Source organism: Papio anubis, chromosome 1, assembly GCF_008728515.1.
Source record: "Papio anubis isolate 15944 chromosome 1, Panubis1.0, whole genome shotgun sequence".
NCBI lineage: Eukaryota > Metazoa > Chordata > Mammalia > Primates > Cercopithecidae > Papio > Papio anubis.
The window spans coordinates 182,916,957-182,931,152 of NC_044976.1; the positions used below are offsets into that span (position 1 = coordinate 182,916,957).

Sequence of the window (14,196 nt, forward strand, 5' to 3'; positions counted from 1 at the left end):
ATTATGGTAAACCCAAATAATGGAACACTTTGTAGTGTAAAACAACAAGCTCATTGTACATGATACAGATTTCTAGGATGTATTAAGTAAAAAGAGTAAGATGCAAAAGTATGCAAAGTGGGCCATATGTTGTATAAAATGGTAGAGATAGATAAAAATATATATTCATACACAAAAAGACATAAGGAAATTACTAATTAGAGGTTGCCACTCAGAGAAAGGGGAAGGAACTGGACGGACAAGAAAATTTTTCATTGAATTTCACAGAATTTTTTTTTTTTTTTTTTGAGATACAATCTTGCTCTGTCTCCCAGGGTAGAGTGCAGTGGCATGATCTTGGCTCACTGCAACCTCTGCTTCCCGAGTTCAAGTGATTTTCCTGCATCAGCCTCCCAAGTAGCTGGGATTACAGACGAGCACCACCACACCTGGCTAATTTCTGTATTTTCAGTAGAGACGAAGTTTCACCATGTTGGCCAGGCTGGTCTCAAACTCCTGGCCTCATGTGATCCTCCTGCCTCAGCCTCCCAAAGTGCTGGAGTTAAAGGCGTGAGCCACCACACCCGGCCTGAATTTCCCTGAATTTTGAATTGTGTGAATCCATTACTGATTCAAAAAAAATTCAAAGCCCTAAAACAAAATATTGCCTGGTATAGGAAACCTGTTTCCTACAGGATAAAATACAAACTCTTGAGTTTGGTAAATAAGAATCTTCATAACTGGAAGGGAGAATGTGGAGTCTGAGGTCAGGTTCCTGGGGTTAACATTTAGACTAGTTTAATCATGAGATTGCAAGACTCTGGGCATGTAATTTAGTCTCTCTAAGCAACTTCTGTAAAATGGAGACAACAATACTACCTCCTCCACCACTAGGTTGTGAAGAGTAAATGAGGCAATCCATGGCGGCAATGCTTAGCACAATGCCTGACATATTGTCAGACACCAATTGATGCCAGCTACTTATTTTTAATAACATGGTTCAATCTACCTTTCCAGAGTTCAATATCCCCATTTCAGTGCCATGAACTGAGGCTTTGAATCTCTATTTCCTGGATTGCCAAACTTTTAAAAACTGGTCTTCTGACCACCTCAGTCTCCATGCTCTCCTTGGGTGAACTACCAACTGTGACAATAAAATATGTGGCTTCAGCCAAGCCTTTTCTCCTAAACTGTAGGCTTTAGCTCCTAAAAGATTAGTCTACACTTACTCCTGGATGTTCCTGTCAAGGAAACAAAATATCCAAAATTAAATTCATTATCTTTCTCTGCTCCACCTCCCTAAATATGCTCCTCTCCCTACATTCCTAAAATAGTTAACAGCTCCACTAATCACTTGTCATCCAATCCAGAAACCTAGGAGTCATTCTTAATTTTTTATTCTCTCTCAATTGCTCTCCCAGCCCAAATGTTCACCAAATTCTTTCCATTCCAATTCTTGAATAGCTCTTAAATCTTTCTATTCCCTGTCCCTGCTTTAGTTCTCTTATTACATATTATTTCACAGCACTCCCAAAGTGCTCTCAGCTCTTCATTCTCCCCTTCCCAATGCACCCTTGACAATGCTGCCACAATTTGCTCTTGAAATTCATATCTGATTTTTCCATATTCGAACTCTTTTAATGGCTTTCTAGTGCCTAAAGAGAAAGTCTCAACTCCTAAGCATGGTACACAGGCCCTCCAGTGACACTGTCCTGACCAGCTGTCTTCCTCACTGGCCAGCCCCACATATCCTTTCCTTCAGCTAAACAGCACAGTCTCCTGAGCTTGTTGCTTTTCTTTCATTGCTCATCACCTCTGTCCATGCTCTGTCCTCTTCCTGGAACAGGGTCAACTCATAGGGCCTGTAAGCTCGATGGGAACAAAATTACATCTTTATTTTCACTAACTTCTACTAAAAATTAGCGTCTCCTTCTATTATGATGGCAGGGAGCAAACCGTCATGGGACTTTGTCTCTACAAGAAATCACAGATTTTTCATATCATACTAGCATTGTTGCAGATAATCTCAAAATACTGTTTATAATCATAGTTTGAAATCACAATAGTGACTAATCTCTGATAGAGCTTATTTAATGTGTTAAACAACAAAGCACATATTACTGTATCTAAACTTGCTTTTTAAAATTTTTGATACTGAAATTATACTTCAATATTATTGGTTTCATTTATAAGTCTATGTATTTTAATTTATGTATGTATTTAAAACCTTTATTTTTAGAAAGGATCCATAAGCTTCTCCAGACTGCCAAAGGTATCTATAGCACAAAAAATGTTAAATACAAACCCAAAATATTCTTTCCCACTGTATCTACCTAAGGGACTGCTATTTTCCCTTTAAGACTTGGTTAAAATATCACCTTCACTAATTAACTGTCATCCTGGCCATAACTTCTAGGCCACCTCCCTATTCCCACTCCCACCCCCACCACCACAGTCCACAGACTCTTTGTACATGTCTGGCTCCCCCATTAGACAAAGATCCTTGAAGACAGGAAGGTCATTCAGTTTTGCATATTCAGCACTTAGCTCAGCGCCTGTCAAACAGAAGTGAATTAAAGTTGTACTGAATAAATAAAGACTATAAACTAATGAAAGATTTTAGAGTCTTAAAATCTGAGTTTGGATCCTGGTTAACAATTAGTAGTTTTGTGACTTTGGGAAAGTCATTAGCCACTTCTAAGCCTCCACTCTCAGGTATAAAATGTGGGCAACACCTTACCTACTTATTGCATGCTATCATCAAAAGGATCAGATAAAGTAACAGTGTGAACATACTTGTGTAGGTTGCTGGGGCTACATAGATTTTAGTTATTCTTGTATTATATACCAACTTACTTAATATTATTATATCAACTTACTTAATAATATATTTTAAAAATTGCAACAAGAGAATGAAATGACAAGTTATACATCTGAAGAAAATATTTTCTTTCTTTTTTTTTTTTTTTTGAGACAGAGTCTCACTCTGTCACCCAGGCTGGAGTTACAGTGGCATGATCTCAGCTCACTGCAACCTCTGCCTCCTGGGTTCAAGCAATTCTCCTGCCTCAGCCTCTCGAGTACCTGGGATTACAGGTGTGTGTCACCATGCCCAGCTAATTTTTGTGTTTTTAGTAGAGACAGGGTTTCACCATATTGGCCAGGCTGGTCTCGAACTCCTGACCTCAAGTGATCTGCCCACCTCGGCCTCCCAAAGTGCTGGGATTACAGGCATGAGCCACCATGTCCAGCTGGAGAAAGTATTTTCAAAAGACATATCTGACAAAGGACTGTTAGCCATATTATATGAAGAACGCCTAAAACTTGACAGTAAGAAAACGACCAACCTAACTTAAATATGAGCCAAAGACCTTAACAGACACCTCAACAAAGATATACAGATGACAGATAAACATATGAAAAGATGCTCTACATTATATGTCATCAGGGAGATGCAAACTAAAACAATGAGATACACCTATTAGAACAGTCAAAATCCAAAATATGACATCAAATGCTGCCAAGGATGAGGAGCAACAGGAACTCTCACTCTCTGCTGGTGGGAATGCAAAATGGTACAGCCACTTTGGAAGACAGTTTGGCAGTTTCTTACAAAACTAAATGTACTCTTAATATAATCCAGAAATCACACTCCTTGGTATTTACCCAAAAGAGCTAAAAACTTATGTCAATACAGAAAGCTATACACAGATGTTTATGGCAGCTTTACTCACAATTACCCAAACATGGAAGCAACCAAGATGCCATTCAATAGGTAAATGGATAAACTGTGGTACATCAGACAATGGAACATTAGTCAGCAATAACAAGAAATGAGAAATCAAACCATGAAAAGACATGGAGGAACCTTAAATGTATATTATTAAGTGAAAGAAACCACTCTGAAAAAGCTATATACTGTGATTCAACTATGTAACATTCTCGAAAAGGCAAAATTATGCAGACAGTAAAAAGATCAGTAGTTGCAAGCGGATTGGAGAGAGGGGTGGAGAATGATGAATAAGTAGAACATAGAGGATTTTTAGACCAGTGAAAATACTCTGTGTGATACTATAATGATGTATACATGTCATTAAACATTTGTCCAAACCCACAGAATGTGCAACACCAAGAGTGAACCCGAATGTAAACTATGGACCCTGGGTGATTATGATGTGTCAACGTGGGCTCATCAATTTTAACAACTGTACCACTGTGATGTGGGATGTTGATAATGGGGGAAACTATGCGTGTGAGGGGCAGGGGTTATTTGGGAAATCTCTGCACCTTCCTCTCAGTTTTGCTGTGAACCTAAAGCTGCTCTAAAAACAATAAAGTCTTAAAAACACAACAATAACAACAAGGTGATGCTGAGGTCAGATGATTATTAAAAACTTCACCTCCAGTCAAATCCCTCTACCCGCCCTATTACTTTCCAGTCTTTATGCCCTTGTTCTCATTAATATTCCCATTATTTTGCCAATGCCCTTTCCTCTTTGCTGCCTTGGTAACTCATACTGGTTCTTCAATACTCAGTTCAAGTGTTAATAACCTCCTCTACAAACCCTCTGCTTTTCCCTTCCCCACACTTCATACAATGTATGAGTTAACCATACGTGAGCCTTTGAAGAGCAGGTACCCTGACTTATTCTTCTTGGACTCTTTCCCTCAATCCCAGCACCCACCAGGAATTCATGTTTGCTAAGCATAAAATTGAACAACCAAAGGTAATTAGAAAATATCTGATACAATATCTAACACTGTATGCTTTTGGTTATCTATAAGAAAAGTACAGCCCAAGCCTTATAAGTTGAAATTCTGAATGATGAATCTGTCATAAGTCCTTTAAATATTCAGTTTTTCCTCATTTTAAATGTAAATCCACTCACTCTAGCAAAAAGCAAGGTGAAGTTCATCTTGCAATGTCTGTTTCAACAGTCACGCCCTAATGCAGAGCACTGTATCACTGAAAAAGAGTCAAGGTGAAGAGGTGGAAACAAGAAACCACAGCCCTTTTGGATTCTTCCCATTCTCATCTTGCTCACAAGAACAGGATTGAGAATTTTAGCTCAGATCTCTTACCTCAGAGTTAAGATAATGGAAAACAGAGGCCAGGGGCAACATAGCCAGTTCCAGGCACGATGAGTTATAGGTTAACCCTTGAAGAAGTAGTAGGCCTATTGATCTTCCAGGTCCAAATACAACCTTACAAAATAATTTCTGAGCCTCCCAAAGAGTTGCCTTAAGATTTCCTCAATTCTAAGGAGATGGAGACAGTTTCCAAGAAAACATATATATACACATATGTAAAAACAACTGAGCCAATGATATACAAACAATAACCAATTTAGGCCAAATTCTGAGTTTGAGACTTAATAGCTCTAAGAGAAAGCAGAAGGAAATAATCACCTGCTTTCACTATCACTAAATTACCTCACTTCCTATGTCACAGACAACACAAGAGTACACAGGAAAATTTCAATTTCCTGCCATCTCCTTTAGATTCATTTTCCCAAATAACGTGAGAGCTGGTTGTCTGATTTGCTTTTGTATTCCCTTAAGTTCTTTAATTCCTAAAAGTCAGAAACCAGCTTGCTCAACAATGCCCCATTTTAACTTATTAATCACTCCCCTATATAAATGTCCTCTACAATCTTCTTACCTACAGTTAGGAAGGTGCTCAACAGCTGCTCCGTGGCAACAGGTTTAATCTCTGTCCGAAGATTAACAAATCTGCCAACCACCAAGGGGGCTCGGCGGAAACCCAGAATCCTGGTTTGGAAGATTGAAAAATAGAAGAGAAAAATCTTAGGGGATGTTTTTTAAATAACAGTCTTAAAAATTACAGTTCATCACGTCAAATGTGTAAAGGGTTTTAGCTAGTAGGTAAATCTAATTTTTTAGAGGCACATATTTTTAGGAATTTAATGTCAAGGTGTGTGTAATTTATTTTAATATGCACTTCAGTAAAAAGAATAAGACAAATCTGATAAAATGTGAACAACTGTTAAATCTACAGAGTGGGTATATGGGCTCATTATACTATTCTTTCTACTTTTGTAGGTTAGAAATTTTTTCATAATAAAAATTAAAAATAGATTTTAGGAAAGCATTAGAAAAAAAATGGAACCCAAACTCAAAAATGGGTTCAAAACTTTAAAAAAAACAGCACATTTAATTAAAAAAAAAAAAAAAAAAAAAGCAGACTGATCTAAAAGGATAAACCCACAGAGCAAATTAAATAAATAATTTGAAGATACCTCTAATAATCTAAAAGGTTGAAAACAATAATTTATTTTAAAAAATGAAATTTCCTGGCTAAAAAATATACACTAACTGAACAAAAGTTGGAGAGGCAGAATTTGGAACACACAGAAAATTTATAATGAAGAAAATAAAAATCACCTATAATTCCACAACCCCAAAATAATTACAGGTACTGACATTTTGGCATATCAGCATGTTTTCCCTTTAAGTGTGGGTATATAAACACACACTCACACTTATGTATACACATACAATTGAGATTACATCGTAAGCAGTTTTATATCTTGCTTTTTACTCATCATTGTATCATGAACCTTTTCCCAGTCATTTGAAAGCCTTTACAAATGGGTATTGTTTAGGGCTTCTGATTCTGTCCTAAACCCAGTCTTAGAAAAACCACAAAGGCAAGTCAACAGATTTGTCAAAATAACATAGAAATCCAGAGATCCCCCCTGAGGTAAGGAAAAGTGGTTAAATCTGACTGTAATGAAGAAATAGCAACCCAAAGCAAAAAAGTATCAGGATCCACAAATGAAAAAGGTTGGGAAGCGTTTTTTGTGTGTGTGTGTTTGTTTGGTTGGTTGGCTGGTTGGTTGGTTTTTGAGTCTCACTCTGTTGCCCAGGCCGGAGTGCAGTGGCATGATCATAGCTCCCTGCAGCCTGGAACTCCTGTGCTCAAGTGATCCTCTCACCTTAGCCTCCCTGTTAGCCAGGACTACAAACACATGCCTAGATTGGGAAGTATTTTTTTCTCCCCATTGAAAATTGCCAGGCCCAAGAACAACAGCCAGTTTAGCATTGAAGGGCAATGTTACTGTAGCACTTGAGGCTGGCTACAGTGACACTTAACAAAAGTGACAGGAGGATTGGCAAGAGAACATCTTTCAGACTTTGAGGTAGGGAAGGACTTTTAAATACAAGACTCCCAAAGCACAAGTCACAAACTGAAACATTATAGTTAGTTAACATCAAAAGTACACAAGTACTCTAACTTAACAAATAGGTGTCCTGCTGTGAAAAGACAAACTTTGCCAGTAATGGGGAAATACAAAATAACAATGAAATATCACTTTACATATATATCAACAAAACTTACTGTGTTGGGTAATACAAAACACTGGTACAGAAATGAGGAATTTTATGCCTGTTGGTGTCCAACAAACAGGATGGGGGGGTTGGGGATGAAGAAAAGAAGCAAACAGATAAGGTCTTGGAAAGCCTGATTCTAGTGTGCCATTAAGTGAGGAGTAGGATTTATCCAACTGTACACCACTAGGTCTTAAAAGGGGCAGCAAAAATTCATGGTATTGTACACATGTATCTAAGCTTTTCCATATCAATAGATGTTTAGGTTACAACCAGTTTTTCACTACTGAAAATGCTACAGCTAAGACTGTTGTATATATATCTTTGAGTTTTGTATTCTTTCTCTAGGGTACTTCCTAGAAATGTCTTAGATATGTGTATAAAAAAGCAGTTATTTGTTCAAACGATATAAACATTCCTTAATGTTGATACATTTATCCTTAATTTTGATATACAATGCTAGGGTTCTTAACAAAAAGACTGAAACAATTAACAATGCCATAAGCAGCATATGAATCTCAATGTATTCCTCCCAATAAAGTATTATCTTTTTTTTAAGCTTTGCCATTTTCAACAGGTAAAAACAGTATCTCAACTGAATTTTTAAAAATTTCTGGTGAGGATGTACTTCCCCCTGCCCCCACATATTTATTAGCAATTGATAGTGTTTGTGCTCTTAACCCATTTTCTAACAGAGTTTTAACATACATATATAGATTTGTATAAACACATATTAAGGCTATTAATACTCAGATTATATTAAAGTGTTTTCTCCGTTTGTTGTTTGCTTTTAAATTTTGTTTGCTGTTTCTTATGTTCATTATTTTATTTAGTCAAGACTATTGAATTTGTGATTTTTATGTTACTGCTTTTATGTTTACAAAATCCTAATTCAGAAAAAGACAAACATTTCATCTTTTTTTTTTTTTTTCTGGTTTCCTTATAAATTCATTTTTAGGCTGAGCGTGGTGACTCATACCTGTAATCCCAGCACTTTGGGAGGCTGAGGTGGGCAGATCACCTCAGGTCAGGAGTTCCAGACCAGCCTGACCAACATGGTGAAACCCCGTGTCTACTAAAAATACAAAAAATTAGCTGGGTGTGGTGGATGTACCTGTAGTCCCAGCTACTCCGTAGGCTGAGAAAGGAGAATCGCTTGAACCCGGGAGGTGGAGGTTGCAGTAAGCCAAGATCAGGCTATTGCACTCCAGTCTGGAGGACAGAGTGAGACTCTGTCTCAAAAAATTTTTTTATTTATTATTTTATTTTATTTTATTGAGACAGTGTCCCACTCTGTTGCTCAGGCTGGAGTGCAATGGTGTAATCACAGCTCACTGCAGCCTCGATCTCCCAGGCTCAGGCAATCCTTCCTCCTCAGCCTCCCCACTAGTTGAAACTACAGAACACACCACCACACTCAGCTAATTTTTGTATTTTTTTTTTAGTAGAAACGGGGCTTTACCATGTTGCCCAGGCTGGTCTGGAACTCCTGGGCTCAAGTGATTCACCCACCTCAGCCTCCTAAAGTGTTGGGATTACAGGCATGAGCCACTGCATCAGTCATAAATTAATTTTTTAAAACAAATATTGTGAGCAATTTCTTTTAAAGTTGGCCAATATGGCCTGATGAAAGAACTGGTTAGCAGAGTAACTGGGATACCAGACAGTTCAGCTGCAAGGTTCCTGACTAGTAACCTGCGGGGGGGTGAAAAAAAAAAATAGAATTTTCCTAGTTAACTTACAAACTTATAATTCACATCTATTTTCTTTCTTTCTTTTTTTTTTTAAAGACAGAGTCTCACTCTGTCGCCCACGCTGGAGTGCAGTGGCACGATCTTGGCTCACTGCAACCTCTGCCTCCCAGGTTCAAGCGATTCTCCTGCCACAGCCTCCCAAGTAGCTGGGACTACAGGTGCCTGTCACCACGCCCAGCTAATTCTGTGTATTTTAGTAGAGACAGGGTTTCACCACGTTGCCCAGGCTGGTCTCGAACTCCTGAGCTCATGCAATCTGCCCACCTTGGCCTCCCAAAGTGCTGGGATTACAGGCGTGAGCCACTGCGCCCGGCCCTTTCCTTTTGTAATTATTCTGGTTTTTGAAGCTGTGCATAGTTTGTATAAAGAACAATAAAACTCATATTTCATGCTATATGTTTCCAGCACATGGGGATAAGTCAGCATTACTTACTTAAAACAAATACATAACAAAACAACAGGACGGCTAGGCCCAATTAATGACTAGTTCAATTCAGATATTTAAGTTCAAAGTTTATTTACCAAGAATATCTTCACTGATGATAATAACAGAGCAGGCCAGAAATGAAATGGCCTAAAGAAGCACGGAATTAAAATACTTTAGTATTCCCAGTGCCAACCAAATTATGAGACTCATACAAGTGTAATGGAACTAGTCAATTAGCTATCTAAAAGGGGTAACAAGTTACTTATTAGTGTTGCATCCTTTTGAAGGAGTCCATGAGTCCTCTTCAAGATATTTGAAAGTAAACAAAATGAACATAACCTGCTGTGATCATACGTACCTGTCCAAGTGAAAGGCTGCTACCTCTGCATTGTGTCTATCATAACCGGCATATGGTTCCCCTTCCACCACATAGTCTCGGCTATACCTGCAAAGTGAATGGGAAGCACAGATGTATACATGGATTACACCAGTAACAGGTGACAGCACAAGTGGTAGAATACAAGCTTTAGCAAGCCTGATTCTGCTATAGTCACCTTCTCTGTCAACCCTGAGAACAACTGTGGATTAGCATGAATTGCCGGTAGATGGAGTGAAGATGAGGTAGAGAAGGAAACTAGAATTCTCTATCTACGTCAGCGATCATTCTAAGAACAAAACACGGAAGATGTCATTTTGCCCCACTAAAGGGCTTTTGATGTAGTTTAAGTACAGATACAAGGTAGTTTTCTAGAAGACAAGGACTGTCTTTGTACCACCAGCACACTGTTATTAAGCACACAGTTGGTGCTTAATAAATGTCTACTAAAACGTTTATTAGACTGACCTGAAGAAATGAAGAAAAACGTGTAATTAATTGCTGGCCAGGCACGGTGGCTCACACCTGTAATCCCAGCACTTTGGCAGGCCAAGGTGGGTGGATCACTTGAGGTCGGTAGTTCAAGACCAGCCTGGCCAACATGGTGAAACCCTGTCTCTACTAAAAAATACCAAAATTACCCGGGTGCGGTGGTGAATGCCTGTAATCCCAGCTGCTCAGGAGGCTGAGTCAGGAGAATCGCTTGAACCTGGGAGGCAGAGGTTGCAGTGAGCCGAGACTGTGCCACTGCACTCCAGCATGGGCAACGGAGTGAGGCTCTGTCTCAAAAAACAAAAAACTTTTGCTTACCAGAATGGCTGTGGCAAAGCTTATAAGAGAAATTTAAATTTTGGGGAAAATGGTCTGATATAACTCAATCTTTATTAACGGGAAGGTAATGGTGCTTTTGAAAAAAGTTGTTTGAATAACCATTCTTGTTCTTTTTTTTAAGTTTATGATGTACAAGGAGTCCTGGACTGGCAGTGGGAAGTGGGTATGGCTGCCATTACTTGACTGGGTAAGCTTGAGCAAAACTTTTCTCTTCTCTGGGTCTCAGATTCCTTATTTACAATATTAGGGGCTGGACTAAGAAGTAATTTCTAAGGTCTCTTTCATCTCAAACTGCATTCTGATGATTTTCTATCATATGCATGACATAAGCAAAGGATAATGAAGACTGGCATATTTCTTTCTACTAATCATTTTAAAAGATAGAATTTAAATGTGTTAATTGGGAAGAAAAAAAGCACTTAATTCACCTATGTTCTCTACTGGTCTCCTGCATTTCCCGAATCTAAAGGAGAACTTTTAGACTTTACAATGGACCTATGAAATAGAAATCAATTGAGACTGATATGGAGAAGAAAAGTTCCACTAAGGATAGTTGGCTCTCCCATGCTAAAACAGCAATAGGGAAGTGGAAAACAGTATAAAAGGCAGTGAACCTCAACTTAAATGACCTTAGAATATACAGTGAAATCATCTCCACAAAACATATCTTCAAGGCAAAATGATGAAGCATTTGTTAGAAGACAGCCACGTTGATCACCAACTGGTTGCACACCAGTTTCTTCTTAGCATGGTCAATATACCCAAATGTATTTGTTTGTTTGTTCCTAGTGCAAAGGATTACTTAGGAATAATTTTTAAAAAGGTTTATATTAGCTACCTCTAAATTAAAAGTCAAATTTGAAATACCACTGCAGCAAAAAGCTGACACTATTCAGGTATTGTTCTCTCTACTACAGATGTAGGCTATCCTTGAATACTTTATTTTTAGTACTCCAGGGCAGCCACAGGAAGGTATGTGGTGAAGTGCAGTACGTTCCTTTCAGTGAAACATTAGAGAGCTTTCCAATCCATCTAAAGGCTGCTCAGAGTAAAATGCAAAAGCTTAGAGAAATACAGGAACTTCGGGAGTGGGCAGGAGAGGAAAAGACGGCGGGAAGAGAAAAGGAGTAAGAATCAAAAGAACTACATTGAAGTCAGGCCTGAATCCTTAGCACATGTTTTGGTTATGTGAAATACGGAACTCTGGATGTCATTTTTCTCACCTGTAAAATGGACAGTTGAACTAGCTGATCTCCAAGGTCCCTTTTAGTACTTCCTAAGATTACTCATTCACTTCTACGTAGCCGCTCCTAGGCCCCTGCCTTCTTGTTCTTTTTCCAACATAACTGCCGTTTTTGCCTGTGAAAATCAATTACTTCTAGAATGGAAATAGCTACATTAAAAAAAAAAATTACCCTTACTTACAATGTAAGGCAAAATGTGTAAATAAAAGTGTCACTGTATTCCTATATATATCATCTACCTATACTGTACACAACTTGTATCCCCGAGAGTAGGACATGGATAACCAGGCTCCAGAAATGTTAAAACCACAAGTGGCTATTAGAGAAAGGACTTAGATTCTCCTCTTACCAGAGAGTGATCCATCTTAAGCCACTGACAGAGCAGCAAAATTCATACAGTAACTGCCAATAAATCATTCCTATCCTTCTGCTGAAGGACATCAGAGTCTGACGAAGGACATTAATCTTCACTTACACCAGGACAAAATAGCCTCTGAAGCCCTTGGGGTCAGAACAGCATTTTGCTGGGTGTTTAGGGACTAGAGTCAATTTCTGCAAGCACTTAAACTTACACCCACTTTCCCCAGCCTGCGATAGTTGCTGATATAAAGCAGCACAAGTCAGTATGTACACTGACTAAGAAAGTTAACACCTATGGCAGGGGCCAGAAAAAACCTTGCTGAGTTGGAGAGGAGAGTGCCCTGGAGCTGGGAGTGGACACAGGCTGTTCAGGAGATGATGGGGGAGCACGGGGCCAGAGTTTGACAGAAACAAAGAGCAAAGGTAGGATAATGCTGAGCACAGAGAGGGAGACCAGACAGTCAGGGGCTTGACCTTAGGCTGTGGAGGCTGGGTTTTGTCTGGTGGGCAATGGGAAGTCCCTGGATGGTTTAAAGCTGGGGAACAAAGTGATCATATGAATCTTCTGGGGAAGAACATACCTCTTCCAGGATGGTCTGGAGGAGGGAGGTAATGAGAAGGCTGCAGTGGTAGTAAGAGATATAAGATGAAGCAAGAAGTGACTAAGGTTATGCATTTATCTGTTGCTACCTCCCCTACTTATCAGTCTGGCCTCTCCTCCCTCCACTTACATCTTGTCCGAACATTTCAAGCCTATCCTGCAAAGTACCTGGTTTAACACTGCACACTCTTGGGAATATCTGTCTTCTAACACACTCCTGCTGTCCCATCTCCCCTTCAATTCCCTAGTGTACAAGTGGTGAGTGTGACGAGGATCTCATTTTTTTTTTTTTTTTTTTTTTTTGAGACGGAGTTTCGCTCTTGTTGCCCACGCTGGAGTGTAAATGGCACGATCTCAGCTCACTACAACTTCTGCCTCCTGGGTTCAAACGAATCTTCTGCCTCAGCCTCCAGAGTAGCTGGCATTACAGGCACGCGCCTGGCTAATTTTTTGTATTTTTAGTAGAAATGGGGTTTCAGCATGTTAGCCAGGCTGGTCTCGAACTCCTGACCTCAGGGGATCCACCCACCTCGGTCTCCCAAAGTGCTGGGATTACAGGTGTGAGTCCCTGCATCCAGCTGGATCTCCTCTTATTTAAACACAAAATGCTCACAACTCATCTCTTTATTTTATTTTATGTTTTTGAGATGGAGTTTTGCTCCTGTTGCCCAGGCTGCAGTGCAATGGCACAATCTCGGCTCACTGCAACCTCTGCCGCTCACTGCAACCTCTGCCTCCCAGGTTCAAGTCATTCTCCTGCCTCAGCCTCCTGAGTAGCTAGAATTACAGGCACACACCAAACGACTGGCTAATTTTTTGTATTTTTAGTAGAGATGGGGTTTCGCCATGTTGGCCAGGCTGGTCTCGAACTCCTGACCTCAAGTGATCCGCCCACCTCGGCCTCCCAAAGTGCTGGGATTACAGGTGTGAGCCAGTGTGCCTGACCATCTCTTTATATGCAAATTTTGTTTTTGTCTTTAGTTTGCCTTTTTCCATCACTCCGTTTATGCTGCTAATCTCTCAGGCCAAGAAGTCAAAGACTATACTTCAAAGCTAAATGCGATTTTTGATGATGGGTGCTCCACGTCATCACTTATGGGAAACAAACAAACTTAAGAGAATTCCATGTGTGTGGCAGAATACAAGCTGCTTACAACTCTAACAAATCTGGGTTCAAACTTCCGTACCACCGATTAATGTGAGATGACCTTGTCAAGTTAGTTACACTCTCTAAACCTCAGTTTCTTATTCTGAAAATAAGAACTGAAACT

The 14,196-nt window shown here is 39.4% G+C and overlaps 1 protein-coding gene across 2 annotated transcripts in view; it reads right to left on the reverse strand.

Moving 5' to 3' along the window:
- The window catches only part of FAM20B (FAM20B glycosaminoglycan xylosylkinase), a 49,186-nt gene that overhangs the window by 15,507 nt on the left and 19,483 nt on the right, over positions 1–14,196 (reverse strand). For both annotated transcript variants that reach the window (XM_003893465.4, XM_017951862.3), the window contains 2 exons: positions 9,872–9,958; positions 5,642–5,751 (listed from right to left, as the gene is read on the reverse strand). In XM_003893465.4, the coding sequence (XP_003893514.1) occupies positions 5,642–5,751; positions 9,872–9,958 (197 nt within the window). The remainder of the gene's footprint in view (positions 1–5,641; positions 5,752–9,871; positions 9,959–14,196) is intronic.